General features: G+C 40.5%; 1 protein-coding gene across 2 annotated transcripts in view; it reads right to left on the bottom strand.

The window, feature by feature from the left end:
* Nucleotides 1–17,667, bottom strand: part of TNS2 (tensin 2) — a 140,348-nt gene extending 122,681 nt beyond the window's left edge. The window contains exon 1 of one of the 2 annotated variants that reach the window (XM_039344754.1): nucleotides 17,578–17,667. In XM_039344754.1, the coding sequence (XP_039200688.1) occupies nucleotides 17,578–17,592 (15 nt within the window). In that variant the 5' untranslated portion in view covers nucleotides 17,593–17,667. The remainder of the gene's footprint in view (nucleotides 1–17,577) is intronic. The other variant, XM_039344751.1, reaches the window with a different exon arrangement.
* Nucleotides 17,668–18,995: the final 1,328 nt, after the last annotated feature.

The following is an 18,995-nucleotide window of genomic DNA, read 5'->3' as shown; positions in this document are numbered from 1 at the left end:
CCTCCTTAAGCACTCCCCTGCTGATTTACCACTACAATATGAAGCCTTCCTGAGCAGCTTTTAATCCACAAAAAGGGCATCAAGCGTCAAATACTATACACAGTTTAGTAATAATAATAATAATAATAATGAGTATCTGAAGAGTAGTGAAGAAGATGCGCTGAAGCTAGCATATAGGAAGGCCTACTGAGTACTGGAGAGACCAAACTGGCCTACAAGAAAGACCAAATGAAGAACAGAAAAGAGGCATGGGAAGACAATGTATTACATGGCCTGTACATTAAAAAAAAAACTCATAAGGAAAATAGATAACAACAATACCAGGCTATGACTAAAAACAGGAAAGCTGAAGAAAGAAACAGAGGGGATAATTTTGGTTGCACAACACCAAGCCTTAAGAACCAATGCATACGAAGCCAGAATTGAGAAGACAGCAACATACAACAAGTATCACCTCTGCAAAAAGCTGAAGAAACCTGAAGGTTATCTGGTTAGCTGTTGCAAGAAGACCCACTACAGACTGACTATAAACAAGAACATTACAAAGTAGCAACAATGGTGCATTGGAAGATCTGCAACAAATATCATTTGCCTGCAAGTAAGAATTGATGGGACCATAAAATTAAGAAAGTAATAGAAAATGAAGAATCAAATGTGATCTGAGTGTTTAGAATTCAAACAAACAGGCACCTGCCACAAAACACCCCCTCCCCCCCATTTAATAAATGTTGATACCAAAGAATGGGCCATCACTTATGATTAACAAGATGGATTTTGGTTTGCTGGCTAGAAACTCATTGCAAGATTGAATAAAAGAACAATCCAGTTGGAGGTTAATTTTTACTGAACTCAGATTGTATTCCTCATACACATTTAAGTCATGGCAACATTTTTCTCCCTTGTTCTCATGACATAGCCTTCCCCTTATCCAGGACACAAATAGATCACCTCAAGTTGTTCTTTGTATTAAAGAACATTTATTCCAATATTATCCAACAACAGCTGCAAAGTAAAATTGTCACCCATTATCTTGGAGAAAAGTCAGATGAGTGACAGAGACTAGGCATTCATTACATTGATCATGGGGACAGCAAATGCTATACTGAGATGGTTGCTGCCAATTCATGGATGAATGATAGCCCTTTAAATAGCCCTTTAAATAGTCCTCATAAAAATGAACAACCTTGCTCTCTGCTGAGTATACCAACAGTATCTACTCCAGATTCAAACAGATTTCTCTGTGATCATCGTCTCCAAACTCTGCATACACTATGAAAACAGGATACTACTAAGCCAGGTACATGGCTAAGATACATTAACTAGCTAAGTTACATTAACTTTTGTAGGATTACAGCTGCAGAGCAATTCCTTGTATTTATTTAAAAGATATTTTATCTCCAAACAGACATGATTACAATGTGTTTTATTTCAACTTATATTGGTGCACTCCAATCCCTGACAGTGTAGGTCATCAACTACACTGTCAATGAAGTGTTCTAGATCAGTGTTTCTCAATTAAGTCAGCTTGAAGATCTGTGGACTTCACTTCCCAGAATTCCCCAGCCAGCCTTGCTGGCTGATAAATTCTGGGATTTGAAGACCATACATCTTCAAACTGCCAAGAATGAGAAATATTGTTTTAGATCATGTCCACAGCAAAAGCTCTTTAGAGAAAAAAGGGGAAATATATCTTCAAAAGTGGAATGCAACAGGTAGATTAGATGAATTTAATGCAGACTGGGGATGAAATGAAGGCAATGTCATGAGGACGTGGCGTAAAAGTTCCAGGGGCATGGTCCTGTGGTTGGGGAGTTACGGCTCTTGCAAGATCCAGGTTTGGTGTTTATATTTCTCCGTCCTCCAATTAGTTTAATGTATTCCTCCTTCCTACCCCATCCCCCTTTTCTCCTTGTAGATAGGCTGGCCACACTGGCCCCAAATCACCCACTGAGTTTCACGGCTGAGTGATGATTTGAGCACAAGTCCTGTCCTCTTAACACAGCGCTACAAATTGCAAGTGGTGATCAAGGTAAAGATATGGCTCCTTGTGACTTCACGGACACGTCCATGTAAATTGCTGGGGCAGAAGTGATTTACCCTGGCTCTGTTCCAGGACCTTTTCTCCGACTTCCCAGTTTAGCTTGCAGCTTTGGAGTATCCTGGTGGTCTCCCCCATCCCCCCCCATTACTAATTAGGTCCAACCCAGTTAGAGTTTTGAGATGAGAGTAGATGCAATAATTTGTAAAGGGATTACGAGACTTTTTTTCAGAGAACACAAGCTATTCCTTGAAGCTTAACCAATCTGTTTTAGCATAAGCCTTTGTGGCTTTGTTCAGGATAAAAGGGTATTGTTTTCAACCTTATTTAGATGCCAAAAACTGGCAGCATGGATTCTTACCATTTTAAGACACAAATGTTAAATGCTGTATTATAAGACTAAAATGGGATTACATAGAGGAGAAAAGTAAAACAAAGTCCTAGAATTTCCTTTCGTAATCATGGAAAATCAGAAAATTCTGGTCCTTTTAGATATGGCCACTGCCTCATACTTCCTTGATGTAAGTTTTGTGTGTGTGTGTGTGTGTTTCTCTCTCTCTCTCTCTCTCTCTCTCTGTGTGTGTGTGTGTGTGTGTGTGTGTGTGTGTGTTGCTAATTGCCCTAAATAGAATATGGTATTCTCACCTACATGCTGTTATTCCATTCATCTTGTTAAATAATGGACTAAGTAATATCATGTAAAGGAAATCCAAAGCTGCATTTGTACAATAAAGAAAGGAATTGAAAGGGAATGTCTGTCTAGATTAGAAGACGTGTACACAGGGGATTGGAAACAATGCTTTTATATAAACAATCTGTTGTCTTGCTATTGCTACTGATGAGTTCTGCGTGTCATGGCTTGAAAGTAAGTTGTTTTGTTTAAAAAAGAAAAAGAAACAAGATCATCAGTGTTTTAGGTACACTGATTACAAAGGAAAAGATTAAAAAAAAATCATCTGTAAATACTAACCATGAACTACCAAAGAGAAATTTACTGTGTGTGTCTGTCTGTGTGTGAGGGGGGGGGAGGGAGACAGACTTATGGAAAATTTCTGTGAGCGAGGCAGATCGTTATGGGAAGCAGAAGATATTACCAAAACTAAGAAACTAAAAACTTTAGCATTGTGATGTCATTTATGATGAAGCTGAATACGTAATGAGGTTTTGAATGATTGAGGGAAAGAATTACCACAGAATTTACCACAGAACTTGAAAAACATTGCTCATCCTTGATTTATTGTTACATACAGGGAAGCAGCAATTCTGTCTTTTTTTCTTCCCTGAACTATTGCCAGACCATGGCTTAGATGATTTTGGCTAGTTTAGGGAAGTAAATCAATTTTTGAGAAAGTAGGTTTTTGAGATGCTAAAGACAACTTCTTGTGGGTTGTACAGTCTTTCTTCTCCGCATACAGCACTTGGTACCAGAAAACAGCCACAAGTTTTCACCTGCTTTACCTCTAACATCCTATGACCAGAGGCATAACTTCAAAGGTTTCCAGGCTGACTTCTTGGCTGACGAGGATGCCTCACAGCAGAGGCTGGCAAATCCTTGGCTTCTATCCCTCACTTCCAGATCAGGGCTACAATCCAAGCCATGCAAACTGTGGTTTTGCTTGACTCCATCAGGGGGTTGTGGGCAAGGCAGCTGAGAACTGTTCATGATGGAATCTCAAAAATGATTGAACAAGACCTCAGGAATTCTCATCCCAATGTTTCCTTTTCGCCAGAGAGATGGGGAGAATGGCAGAGAAATTCCCTTGCAATTAAGACTGGTAGGTCTCTGTTATCCTTGCATTGCAATTAATCAGTCTATCAAAGCAGGAGTTAAGTTCTAAAACAAATCAACACCAGCAATATTTTTTATAAGCAAATTAGTAATGGGATTAGACCAAATCACAAGAAAAATATAGTTCCCCAATATGTTACTGTTCTACAGCAACAGTCCCTGAAATGGTTGCTTACCAACCTAATGGTTTTGCCAAGATACAAATATATGGACAAGAAAGTAACTTAATAAGCAATGTTATTGTGTCAGTCCCAGATAAATAAGAGAATTTGGAATATGTGATCTTCCACTTTCTTAATTTGCTGAAGCACAGAATTCAACTTTTTTTTTTTTTTTTTTTTACAAAATTTAGGACAACTTTCTCCAAGACTTTGAATACACTCTGGAAGTAAATAGTAGAATGTAGGAACCAGAAATGAATCGTTGGACTTTCAGATGTTTTAGCTTACAAGAAAGACAGCCAACATGACCAGCAGCCAAGGAATTGTGAGTACTGCAATCTGACCACATCTGGGATACTATTGATTACCTGGCTCTGAATTCTAGAGGATGCAAAAGGATTAGAGGAGCTCCTCTCAATTAAATGATCTTAAGCGTATTTCATAACATTCATCCAGTCTTGTTCTGAAACCTATTCTTCCCAGAGGAATGGATAAGAAAACAACCTTCATTGATTTACGGTCTAAGACCACCCTGGTGGCCCTAGACAAGAAACCAAGTTCTCTTACTTCTGGAAAGAACTTGATAACCAGAATTTTCATCCTGAATTTTACATTGATCTAGATTCCAGTATGAGTTAAAGTGGAACAAGGTATAAAGGATGCCATTTCTGGAGCTGCTAAGCTCCAGAGGCTATCTTTGCCTCCTTATTGACATTTCCATTCAGCAACCTGTGTTGGGCAAATAGAAAAAATACAAACACACATGAACGTGTAGATATCAGAAAGGATTAAACACAGGAAATACCATACACAGTCTTATCTTATTGCATATCCTCTTTAAGCAGGATATGGGGAATTTTAAAATGAAGCACTCACCTGGTTTAGGCTGATCTAAAAGCCTGAGCAAAATCAGAATATGTTAGTCTTTGGATGGGAAGTTATATGGCCAGATTGTTCACCAAAGCACCAGAGGGAAGTACAAGAAACAATGGTTGGAAAATGGTCAAGGAGAGAAGCAACCTGGAATTAAGGAGAAACTTCCTGACAGTGATGACAATCAACCAGTGGAATAGCTTACCCCCAGAAATTGTGGGCGCTCCATCACTGGAGATTTTTAAGAAGAGACCAGACAATCACCTGTCTGAGATGGTATAAGTTCTCCTGCTTGAGCAGGGGGCTGGACTAGAAGACCTCCAAGGTCCCTTCCAGTTCTATTCTATTCCATTCTATTCTATTCTATTCTATTCTATTCTATTCTATTCTATTCTATTCTATTCCATTCCATTCTATTCCATTCCATTCCATTCCATTCCATATGAAATTCAGGATCAAGAGCTAGATTAGAAAGTAGAAATAATATCCCTGAAGAAGAGAATGGCAAATTACTTCTATATCTTGTCATGAAAATTGCATGGCTCAGCTGACATAAATTACTCAAAGTTGAGATCAATCTCAAGGATATTTGATTCGTCATAGTGACATAACTGAAGAATACTAAGGATTGTAAGAGCAGGAATATGTGTTCTGTATATCTGTTTCAAATTATTCCTTTCTATTGTATCTTCTGACATCATAAACTTGCTATACACTTGGTCACCATCCATGGAGGAAAGAAGGGGAGAGACAGAGAAGGACAGAGATCTTGATATCATTCCATATCACTCTCTATGAATAGAACCTTACCTTCCACAATCTCCTTGTTGACTGGAAACAATTGAAGTGGACATCCCAGCACAACTAGAAAAGTGCCCAAGTTGGAGAAGGCTTGAATATCTGACCTTCAGTGATCATTATTTTAGGCAACAGCCCTATGTTAACCACCTTTAGCTCTAGAATTCAGGGATACATTATCTGGAATCCCAAAAGCTGGAATGCAGTCCCATAGAGCAATTCCAAGCATTGCCAGAAAACTGGGAAGTAGTCAAATAATTTTTGTAAACAAAAACCTACTGCCACCTACTTTATCCTGTTTCTAACTCCTGGCATGCTATATAAAGATCAAATGTCACCTTTGCTCTAGAGCGAGCACAAACATTTTCAATCTAATGCCCTCCAGTTGGGCTTCAAAGGTCCCAGAATCATCTGACAACAACGTAGTAGCTTAAGGATTATGAGAGTTATCAAGCACAACACATCTGGTGGCTGCTAAACCTTGTGTGATCAGGTTATCTTATAGCTCTCTATAAGGCAATATAGTCTGTGGTTTAGCTATGGTGTAGATCAGAGGCCCCCAACCTTTTGGGCACCAGATTCCATGGAGAAATTTTTTTTCCACGGACCTGAGAGTGCGTGGTTTTGTGGGCTGCCTGCATCCCACGGATGGGGCTTTGCCTGTTTGTGCGGACCAGTTGCTGGCATGCCATGGCCCGGTACTATACCGGGTGTTGGGGACACTTGGTATAGATTGTTCTATAAAACCAGATCTAGGTTTCTGTAGGACAGCCTTGCTGCTTCCCTTAGCTGAGCTGATTAGATGCAAAATCCATTGTATAAAGTATTATCCTTTGTATTATAAGTGGAGAGGATGGAAAGAACATTTGCAACACAGTGAAAAGGTGGGGGGGAAATCAGGCCTGGGATTTGACATGCAAAAGGCTGGGAATGGCTTGCCATACAGAACCCCAATGTTACCTGGAAAAGGAGGGAAGGAAAGAAAAAGAAACATTCATTCTAAGAGGGGAATGAATGTTTAATCTTTTCTCTAACCACTTCTCTGCTCCTTCTTTTCCACTTGCTGCCAAAATTGCAAGGATAAAACAGAATGAAATATGTTAATGGACAGAGCATATATGTGTCAGTTTGGAGCTGAGAAATGACAGGCAAAGAAAGCATTAAGCCACACAGGGAGGCAGATTGTTGTCTTGCAGCTCTTTTGCAACTCCCCATTTTTTTTTAGCACTGGCTTTCTGTGGGCTAATAAGAGTTGAAATCCAGGATTCCTAACCCTACACTCTCCCCTACAATTCCATGCTGAAAGAAATCTGTTTTATAGCTTGACCGGGCTCCAGTAGCTACAATCAAGCTCCTTTGTAGCTGCCACTCTTTCGAGATGCCTTCTCCTTCCCTGCCAGCCAGCCCCTCCGGAGAATCTTTCCATCGCTCCCTTGCGTGGATTAGGCGTCTGTGGGTTAGTTGATGTTTTTTCATTCAGTTCACCCTGCCAAAGGAGCATTGCTGCTGCCCAACGTGTTGCTCTTGCTCCAGCCAGGGGGGAAAAAATCAGAAGAAATCCTCATGTCAGGTTTTAATCTTGAAAAGTGCCATGGTTGTACTCAGAATTGGCCCAAGCCAACAAAACACAGAGCTAAAGAAGAGGAGAAAGAAAGAGGAGACTTTGGGTGGGAAGAAGAGGCAAAGGACAACCAAGGAGGTAAGCCTTTAGCTCAGGCAGAAAAGCAAGATGTCAACTCTGGGAAAAACCCTTTAAGGATGCTGGGCAGGCTGATTTTGGGATGGGGTGAGGGAGAGGAACTACGTTCATGAGAATAAAATACATTAGGATGGGGTAACACAATGAAAAAAAGGTCCTGCATTGGATAGGCAACCCAACATCCTTCAGGTCTGTTGGGTTTCAATTCTCATCATTACAGCCAACATAGCTGTAATGACGGCAGGAGATTATGGGTGCCGTAATTTAAGGCTATCAGATCTGGGCTGCAAGTATTACAGGTAGTCGATGACTTACAACTGGTTACTAACAACTGCATTTTGGACATTCAGTGACCAGCCTGCACTGATGGCTACTTGCAGTGCCTTGTGGGCACATGATCGAGATTTAATAATTTTGCCGAAAACCAGCACCCCATAGGAGAACAATAGGTTCACTTAATGATCGCTGCATTCACTTAATGAGCATCAGTTTCACTTAACAACTGCTGCATTCACTTAACAACCACTGCAGAAATGGTCAGAAAATCAGGTGTGCTCACATGATAACCCACTTGAACAAGCATCATGACTTTTGACCAAAATTACAGGCTCAGTTACGGTCGGTCGTAAGTTGAAGCCTACCTGTATAAATGGTAGCAAGAGATACTGAAAAACTCTGACTCTTTGCTGCCATCTAGCAGCCATCCAGAATGTTGTGGCTCAAATATGGTAAGATAAATACTCTAAAATATTTGAAGGATAGCAACTTTCCCAAATCTACTCCAAATGTGCTTACCAGCACCCAAAGACTGATTGTCTCAGGAAATTCTTCCATGAAATCTCATCTCATTCAGACTCCATATTTGAGTTGACTTGGGACTAGGTTATCTCTTAAGGGTAGAATCTCTATCACAGCAGAACCCAAAGGGCAGCATTTTCTCAACACTCACCTAGGCAAAACACTATCCATTCTCTGGAAGAACTCATACTATTTTATATAAAAACAGCCCTCCCCCCAAAGGATTGGTGATTTACAGGGACAAATGCCAGGAAATTGGGATGGAATCCAATAAACTGGGGTCAAATGTAGTTTGTCCTAAAGCAAAAATTTTAAGAATCTCCATATAAAATGAAAATGGTGATTCTTCCCTAGCAGGAAAATATAATAATTTTTGGCACATATATTCAGTCGTGTGCTGGAGACAGCTTATACTAGCTCAAAATCGTTAATTTTTTCTGGAATTTTGTCAAGAATAATGCTAGCTTCAAACACCTCGCAGTGATGTGGTGGCAAGGTAACAGCAGAACTGGTTATTATACATTTATCAGCATACTACTACTTATTATTATTATTATTATTATTATTACCTATACAGAATATGTTGCATGTTCCAAGCATTCATAACTTTTGTCCCAGTAAGATGTCCACAGTAGGGTGACATAAAAAATACGTAAAATAACCTATATTTTCCTCCTCTCCCTACATAGTCCTCAGTATACCTTCTATCTCTGAAGCCTTGACCGGATGGTTCAAACTGAAAAGAAATGTATTAGCTTATCACTCAATTATGTATTGTATGGAGCCTGAAAATGGATTAAGTAACCAAGTAGGAATGGGCATCAGAGTCATTGGCAGTAGGTTTTGCCCAGCCTTATTGAATGGGTTTTGTTCCTTGTGATTTTTCTGCAGAGATACTGAAGTAGAATCTCTGATAAAATGTGGCAAGGAAGAAGAAATTCTAGCCAGCCATGCCCTTTCCTAAAATGCGACATGCTCAGTCACGCTTAGGGGGAGGGCATATCTTACTTAAACAAAATAAGATTTCGGTTGAACTTGGGTTTCCCTTGGGCCTTTTCATGATTCATCCTTGTACACGGATGAGATTATAAGAATTGATATTTGGAGACAGAGCTCAACTTAAGGAAGTCTATATTTTAACATTCCAATAAAATATTTTTTTTAAAAAAAAGAGAACAAGGAAGTCTTAATGGGCATGGAGTGCTACTCTTTTGATTATCATCTGCTACTCTTTTTTTATATATACTGATAAGGCTGATTCTGGTTAAAAGAAGGTGTAAATTCAAGACTACTTTAAAACAATATATCCATTACAGCAATAAGAGCAATAAAACAATGAAAAGGTAATTTTTTTAAAAGGCACAATGTAACTTAAAGCTGATCATAAAAAAGGCTACAAAATCAGAAGCAGTATAATTAAAATTAGATCTTAACTCTGGGGAGAAAAGAAGAAAAGGAATTTGCATTTCCCTGCAACCAAAATAATAATGAGATATATAGAAAAACATTTCTCAACATGGCTCCCAGATCTGAGCTGCAAAAGTATTACAGGAAATGTTTTTTTGCTGCCTTCTAAGGGGCATCAGGATTTTTGCAGCCTAGGTTTGGTAGACTTAACTACAGCCCTAAATATCTATGTGCCAACTTGCCCAGTGTATTATTATTACTGAGACTTTCAGAGTTACTTTGTGCTTTTCATTAGAAGCTTCCCACTCACAGTGCTTGGCCCATTAATTGTTTCTCGTTCATTTCCCATCAGAATTAATGATATATTTCCTCTTCATCAGTAACTTCAGCTTCCAGAGGCAGGGAAAACTTTAATTACTGGTTTACTCTCCTTAATTTTAGAACAGGGATAACAAAGTCAGAAGTTGCAAGGAGGAAGTTATTAATTAAAGTTACAGGGAAATTTATCTGAATATGACGAAGTGTAAGTAAAGAGGTCCTGGGGATGGAATTGTTCAACAATAAAGTATAATAGTAGTGCGGTGTAGAATCACTATTTAAATTCTGCTTCAAGACCAATGCACAAAAGAATATTCCAATAGTTCTTAAAAGAACATGCTGTGGAAACAACATATATACAAAGAAGATATAACTGATACATAATCACAAATGGACTTGTTCATTTGAAATATTTATAATTAGCCCACTTCACAGAAAGTCCCCTGGCAGGTTACAACATATATAAAAGTAGATAAAATTAAGTAACATAATTCACATACTGATTTTTTAAAAAATAAACACAATAATAATCACACAATGATGCCTAAGGGACTAATGGCATCAATAGGTTGAAGAGCAAAACCCAGAATGCAAGAGTCAAAGGCCAGGTCTTTACTTAACATGAAATGTGGGAAATGGCACTGTCTGGCCTCCAGGCAAAACCAAAGTGCCACAATATTTTGTCATCTTTCCTCTCCCAGCTGCATGATGCTGTGTGATGTACCAGTTTAGGCAGGTACATAGTAGAAGAGTTATTTAGATTCAATTATATTTAAGCCTTAAATGTAATTTCTACAGTCTTGACTGGTAACAGATTGATTCTTTGGACCACAGGGCCTTGCTGCCCCATTCTGCACCAGCTACAGTTTCCAAATCACCTCTAAGGCCAGATCTCCAGGCAGTGCCTTGTGGTAATCCAAAGGGAAGATCAGCAGAGCACAGGGTTTTCTTGCTAGAGGGATGATCAAGGTTAGACTAGAAATGAAATCCTTCGTTGAAGGAATTAGGATTATCTCGAGAGGTAAAAACCAAGTAAAGAGATGGTAGCGTTCTTCAAAGACTTCAAAGGATGTTCCATGAAAGAAAATCAACGTCTCTTTTCCAGCATTCCGGAGGGCAGGGCATGGAGGAGTAGATTTAAGATATAGGAAGGCAGATTCCAACTGAAAGTCAGAAGAAGCCTCCTAGTGCTAAGAACTATTTGATAATAGAACCAGTTATCTGGAGAGGAGGTGGGCCTGCTTCAGGAAAATAACTCTTTATTGAAGATGTTTTAAGGTAGATTCCCATCCTGAGTGCCAGGTTGGATTTAATGCTCTAAATGGACCCTTCCAATTCTAGAACTTTACAATTCTGAAAGGAAATATTCGTGATATCAAAATCATTCTCAAATATCTCAAGAATCTGGAATATCCTCTTCAGGCTATACCACTGACTCTTTTTAAATCAAGAGGGCAATTCCTGATGGAATGATGCAAAGAGAGGTTTACCAGTTCCTGGATCTACCCCATCAATCACTTTTTACGAAAGATCATCAGCTCTATCACCCAAAAAAATCTCCCAGACCATCCAAGGAGATCTTAAATTCTATCACTTTGGAGGGCAGACCATTGTTAATATGTTCTTTGTTCCTATAGATAGGATACACCATCACCAGTCAAAACCTGCCCATGACAAGGTGGTGTGACTGCGATAAAATGGTTATGAAAGAAATTGTAAGTCTGAAAATTCTTTTTGAAAGATATTCAGGACTATCAAGATGGAGTACTCTAACACTACTTCTTAGACCATTTTAACTAGCTTGGTCAGGTAGATTGCATGTATACGTAATGACATGCCCATTTTATCTCTCTGATCCAAATACTTGCCCTCAACACTTATGCTAGAACAGAAGGATTCCCTCAAGAATTTATGGGTCACAACAGCTGCTCCCCCACCAGCACTCTGGCCTAGAACAATGCTGGGTCAAGTACCCAAATGAGCAGAACTGGGTAAAATCAACTCCACCAAGCACAAATTTTAATGGTACAAGGTTGGCCTTCTCTTCCCTACGCAAATCATGGATGGCAACTGTGTGGCATTTTAAAACAGCACTACAATACCAGAAGAAAGTCATCCTAAGTTCAAAGTTCTGGATCCAAATTTCTGTTTCAGCAGCTCACATTGTCCAGCCTCTTTTTCTCTTATGGAAAGTAGAAGTCTATTCATAGTACTATCTGTACTTATTTATCTATGCTGCTCTTTATGTTAAGTAGATCATTTTGCAATAACTATGTTTGTCTGCCTCAAACAAATAAGAGTCATAATTAAATCCATTTATAACAAATAGAAAAATGAGGAACACAGAAATCAAGACCACATATGATGGAGTACCTTTTCATATCTTTAAGCCAGTTGATAATCACTGAGCTAAAAGGTAACTTGCTATTTTATAAACTTTTTGAAGTTGGGTGGATGCTCCCCTCCCAACAAGACGTACTCCACTAGCTTACCAGAATCCCTGCGGGCAAACCTCATTGGATAGATAGAAAACCTCTATGGCTTTTGCATTACTTTTTCTAAAAATAATCAGCCTTCCCACAAAGAGGGTATAAATCCGTTACCAATTACATAACTTCCAACATTTCTCAACTGGAGACAATACAAGAACTTGTGTGGGCCTGTAAGATCATTCCCTGAATGGATTTGCAAACATACTAGGCTAGGCTAAAATGAGGTTGATAATTTATGATTTAGCAAGCTGCAGAAGTCTGATCATTTAGAATGTTGTGAGAACTTGACCATCACAATAAGCAATGACATGGTTTATTGGTTTGGGTGTCACATATTTTATGAACATAGAAATTATGTCTTCAATCCTTCTTTGGTGCCTTTGAAGCAGCTTTGAAAGACATTCTTTTAAAAAAAAATCCATGTATTTAACCTTGCTGAACTGTATTTTTCATGTTTATTTTAAACTTGTTCAGTTAATTTCAACTTTTTTTTTCAGTTTTCCTTTGCTAATTCTTGTAACTATTACACGACGTTCATTGCTTTAGAATACCTATGGATTTAAAAAGGCAATATATAGAGAAATGCATTTTTGAAAATTAAAGAATTGTTATTTGAGGGAAGGGCAGGCAAGGGAGATACACTTTAAAAAACAGGGGGGGGGCTCAGAATCACCCACAGTTCTAAGGCTGAAATGAAGTAACTATCCCAATTCACATATGACTACAGGAGAAGATTTCATTAGAAAGAAGTTTAAATTTTCAAAGAGTTTTCAGAGGGTTCTTGCTACCGATCATGTCTTTTCTTTAGTGTTTTTTCAGGGGCCATGGATTCCTCTCTTTCACAGCTTTTCCTGTCTTTACAATTCCCCCACCCCCTTGGGATCAAATGGAGAGGAAAAAGAAAAAATGGCGCTCACTGGCTGATAATTACTACAAGATGTTACCCAACTATCATAGGTAGAGAAGTAGACATTTTCTAGAGGAAATCACAGCTTTGCCCACAACAAAACGCTCCACTGAAATTTGTCAGAAAAATTAATCCTTGAAATTTCTTCCCCTATTTCAGGTTGCCCATTTATCCTCAATTTAGGATACAAATTGATAATATAGCACCCACAGAAATAATACATGTGACTTCTGAATATTAAAATTTAAAATTAAAGTAACTTTAAGAAACAAATAGTGGCCAAATTCTTATACAATTTCAGCAATCTTGCCTGGTTTCATAAAAATGTTGGGAATCTGAGAATCCCAAAATTTTACTTGAAATCTATTGCCCTCCTTACTTTTGATTTTGGGTGAAATCATTGGACTCTTGTGAAATTTAGTAGTTTCACTATATTTCAGGCATATTTTCTTTTGGGGACAATTGGAGTGTTGAGCAGATTTCATAATGGCATTTAGAGGCTGAAAAAATGTGGATCACTGATTCAAAAACTTGCATTCTCACTGTGACGCTCTAAAATCTGTTGATTCCTTTAAACACAGAAATGGTTTCCCCTCTAGCATCCAAATATGCCAGGCAAAGCTTTTGCCCCAGTCCATATGCACATTTCTGTCAACAAGTCAGTATCCTGGTCCCAAACTAATTAGGGTTTGTAGACCATTTTTAACTGAGCCTGGGAACAAATTGATAGTCAAGAAATAGCTTTTTCTACCTGCAGGATATGTCTCTCTCTCTTAAGCAGCCCATTTAATGTTGAGGTTGTCAGTTAATAGTAATAGTTTTCAAATGCTTTTCACAGGTAGTTTGGAATCCAACATCAGGACAATTACAATACAGGGAACAGTGGTAACATTATCATTTTCTAATCTCACAAGCTGTACCTGAAATAATGATTGAAAAAAATAAGAAAAATGAAAATCCCCTTGTAGTGAAACCTATAATGGGAGTACAGTTAGTCCTTGACTTATGACCACAATTATGCCCAAACTTTCTGTTGTTAAATGAGACATTTAAGTGAGTTTTGTCCCATTTTATGACCTTGTTAAGAGAATCACTGCAGCTGATAAGTTAGTAACCCATTGTTAATTGAATCTGGATTCCCCATTGACTTTGCTTGTCAGGTCGCAAAAGTTGGTCACACGACCTCAGGACACTGCAACCGTCGTAAATATGAACCAGTTGCCAAGCATCTGAATTTTGGTCACATGATCATGGGGATGCTACAAAGGTCGTAACTGTGAAAAATGGTCATAAGTTGCATTTTTCAGTGCCATTGTAATTTTGAATGGTCACTAAATGAACTGTCAAGGACTACCGGTACAGAGCAAATCCAGAATCGGGTTAGTGACTCTGATGAGCTACACATTCCGCTATTTGGGAATTAAAAGTATAGATGAGTAGCTTTCATCCATCTCATAGGGATCAAAAAAGCAAGTCCAGTTGGACACCACTGCCAGGTCTGCATTAAATGGACAAGAGAACAGTTGCATGTCTTCAGCACAGAGATGACAAATAAAGCAATTAAAGTCTCTGGACATCTTTACACTCATGTGCCACACAGTGATGGCCCACAAGGCGCTGCTGCCTGAGATGAGAACTTCCACAGTCAGAGAATAAAGGTGGTGGAGAGCCTCTTCAATCTGACATCTTTCCCAGTTGACTGGGAAGAGAATCTGTTCTTCCTCTTGAAAGGATCAAAAGGCTCTGAATCAATATCATTTTTTTAAAAAGGGGGGAAGGGGATTGCGTGAAACAGCATTCATAGAAGAATGAGTTGAACCTATTCCTATTTGGGAACTGCCTTCCAAAAAAGGGCGGGACAGCTCAAATCCAATCAACCTGGAAATACATTGCGATCAGCATTACTAGTGAATGCTGCTTAAAATGTGGCTGGCCAGTTTATGGAATGGTTGAAATGCAGTCTTTTTTCTTTTCTTTTTTGGTAGATGACTGACACAATTATAGGGTTTATAAAAAAAAATTAACACCTTTTCCATATTGCCTTTCAATATGAAGATACTGAATGAAATATATAAAATGAAATCATGAACAAAAGTTGATGCCCTAATCCAAGAGAAGTAGCCTTGTGATTATGATGACTCTCACAACTCACTGTTTTAAAATATGCCTTCTCCCAAATGTTCTTGGAAAGAAGAGTGTTTTGATCAGAATGCCTTATAGAGACATTTCAGGACTAATATATATTTACAGATTCAGCAAACCACTCAGAATGATGGAAAATAGAAGTTGGAAGGATTTTTGGAAGGCATCTTTTCTAGACTAGTCTACAGCTCAATACAGGGAGCTTTCAAATCTAGCATCCCTGACATATGACTAACCAGCCTGTTTTAAAATATTTCCATCCAAGGAGAGGCCAACATCTTCCTTGGCAGTCTGATCTTCTGACCACTGATTATTAAGCCAAACTCTGGTTCCTTGCTATTTTCACCTATTAATTCCAATCCCAGTCTCCACTGAAAATCAGTCTGCTCTATCTTCTACAGTGCAGCCCTTCCGATATGCAAAGACAATCCATCTTTTTCTCCTGAATAAAAAAATGTCCCACGTTTCTCGTGTTATGAATATCTTAATAGCTTCCTTCTGGATTGTTCTATGTACCAGAGTCTCCATTTGTGGCATTTGGCATATTGAAAAATGACTTGGATGAGGAGTTAGAAAATATGCAAATGAGACAAAAATATTACAGGGGGGAGGGGGAATAGCAAACACCTCAGAGGGCAGTATAAAGGTTCAGGTCAATCATGAAAGGCTAATACAGTAGGAGAAAACAGCAAGATGAATTTCCACAGTTAAAAACTTAAAGTTTAAGTAGGAAATGTCAAAACAATGAATATAGGATGAGGGAGGCATACTGGGCAATAGTACAAATATAGTCCTCAGTTGCATCAACTGAGTACAAATACAGGGAGATGCTCAAGAGTATTTTTCCCTATTCTGCATTGATCAGATTATAGTTCAACTACTGGATCAACTTGCAGTGCAGCTTAGCTGATGGGAAGCAGCCAAGATGATAAAGTGCCTGGAAGGAGGAAAAAAAACCTTAGCTGAAGGACTGGGATGTATTCAGCTTGGAAAAGAGGAAACTGCAAAGAAGATAACCACTGTCTCAAGTACCAGAAGGATTGTCATGCAAATACAGCAAAATTATTTCAGAAGACTGTCCAAAAAACAGTGGGTTTCAATTCCTGGGGAGTAGATTTCAGCTGGACATTAGAATTTCCTAATGATGAGAAGCTGTTCAAGATGGACTCCTTTTGCTGGGCAAAGTCAATAGCAGCCAGATGCTATCTGGCTGGGTAATATAACTAAACATTTTTGCTGTATTTGCATGACAGTCCTACAAGTACATGAAGACAGAGGTTATCTTCTTTGCAGTTTCCTCTTTTCCAAGCTGAATACATCCCAGTCCTTCAGCTAAGTTTTTTTCTTCTTCTTCCAGGCACTTTTATCATCTTGGTTGCTCCCCGTCAGATATGCCATAGAAGCAGATTTTTGCACGGGACAAGGGGTCGGACTAGATCATCTCCAACGTCCCTTCCGAGTGCTTCCATTCCACGCGTTTGCCTGTAACAGCACCCACCAAATAAGCTGCCAGCGGTGGTTCGTGCTACCGCTTGGGCAACCCGAGTCATTTTCCCTCAGAGGTAAGCAACCCTCTCCTTGACTCCTTTCCGCCTCAACGGAGCGCGAGCTTCTGAAACTTGTTAACAGCCAAGTGGGGCGCAGGATCCTCAAGGCGAGCCTTGACAAGGGGCCGCCGCCGCCACCCTGAGTGAGCGAGCGCCTTTCCAGAAGCGACCAGCCTCTCCGGAGCTCCATCGAACCAACGCCGGGCGAGCTTCAGGTCTCCAGGAACTGTTTACTTTCACGCCCTGCCTGAGGAGGAGGAAGAAAGCGCGCGCGCGAACCAAACTGAAGTTCTGGGCGCGCATTTGAGGGGAAAGGGCGATGGGGCTGGGAGAGGGAGGGCGAGGAGTGGGTGAGGGCGCAAGCGAGGGATGCGTAGCTACCCCTCCTCGAATAAAGGTCTAAAGGGACGTCCGCTTTTTGCACCCTTGCGCACCCCCTTTAATGTAACGCGCTCCCACACACACATAAACAGGCACACGGGGCCACAGTCAGCGCCCCTGGTGGCACCCTATGCCGATCCTATGACGCAGTCCGTATTTCCGCGCTCGCTCGCGCCGAAGAAAAAGCCGAGGTCTCTCTCTCTCACACACACCAGACGCACACGCACCTTGGTCAGCTGCATTCTGGCGGCGCCCGATTGGCTCTTGTCCTCTCGGCCTGCAGAGCAGCACTCGGGCCCCCAGCACTCCGACCCGCCCGCCCTGCCCATGCGACCCCGTCTGCTTTCTGACTCTTGCTCCGGCGGCCAGGTTGCGACTGCGGGTCGACTTGCCTCCCCTTTCGCTGCTGGAGGATCTGACTTGCAGGGCAAACTCCTCCTCCTCCTTGTCCCTCTGCTCGCCCCGCCCGCCCCGTCCCTGCCGCTCTCCATCTCCCTCGCTCTCCCGCAGTCTTAGGAAGAATAATACGGAGCTCCGTGCCAGAGCAAACTCGGTCGCGCCAGATATGAGTTTACAAAACCCGGCCTGTAAACAGGTGGCAAAAAAACAAAACAAAACGCCAACCCGCCCCCTAGGTGAAGGGAGCTTAGTTGTGCAGTGTTGGGGGTGCCCGTGTCTAAAGGTTGTACTTTTTCGGGGAATAGCATGAACTGAGGAAGGGGAGGCGGTGGGGGGGGGGGAGAGCGAGCTGCAGGGAGAGATGACATACTCTTGGAAAGAGAAGGAAGATGGCTTGTCAGAATGCACAGGCTCCAGCTAGCGTAGCGGGATAATTGGAAACATATTACCCCAGGAAAATCCCTCCAGAGCAGTTGGAGAGTAACAAAGAGGCATGTGTGCGGTTCAGCCAGATCTGTATCCTGTTTCCTTCCAGCTTTTCAGGGCTCTGGGTCAGCGGTTTCATGGCCTGCATCTCAAGAGAGGAGGCAGGGGAAGAAGTGGGGAAGCAACCCAGGTTTCTGCATTTTTAAGCAGGAATTGGGGGACAAGGCTTAAAGGTGTAAATAAGTAAACTGATCATTTTTTGTGTCAAGTTTTATACAGAGGCTCAAGTCCATTAAGACCATTGTCCACTGCAGGCTTACCCAGGGAAAGTTACCTTAGTGCAGTGTTTCTCAACCTTGACAATTTTAAGGCATGTGGACTTCAACTCCCAGAATTCCACAGCCAGCATTGCTGGCTGTGGAATTCTGGGAGTTGAAGTCCATATGCCTTAAAATTGTCAAGGTTGAGAAACACTGCCTTAGTGACAAGATGGGACTTATTTTTGAGTAAGCATGCATAGGATTGAGAATCAGTTTAGTGGGGTGGTTAAGGCAGCAGGCTAGAAACTGGAGACTGGGAGGCTGGGAGTTCTAGTCCCACCTTAGGCACAACGCCAGCTGGGTGACATTGAGTCAGTATCTCTTGCTCAGCCCTAGAAAGGAGGCAAGGGCAAACCACTTCTGAAATCTAGTCAAGTAAGCTACAGGGACTGGTCCAGGTTGTTGCCACTTGAAGGCACCAAAACAAAACAAACAAACAAAAATGTGTAAGCTTGCTAAGCCTGACTCTCTCTTGTAGCTCTTGGCTGCCGACCTTGTAC

The sequence above is a fragment of the Crotalus tigris genome, unplaced genomic scaffold, assembly GCF_016545835.1.
Source record: "Crotalus tigris isolate CLP2741 ecotype Arizona unplaced genomic scaffold, ASM1654583v1 scf7180000017937.1871474, whole genome shotgun sequence".
Taxonomy (NCBI): Eukaryota; Metazoa; Chordata; class Lepidosauria; order Squamata; family Viperidae; genus Crotalus; species Crotalus tigris.
The sequence above is the reverse complement of the archived record's forward strand: the minus strand, read 5'-3'. Positions and strand labels throughout refer to the sequence as shown.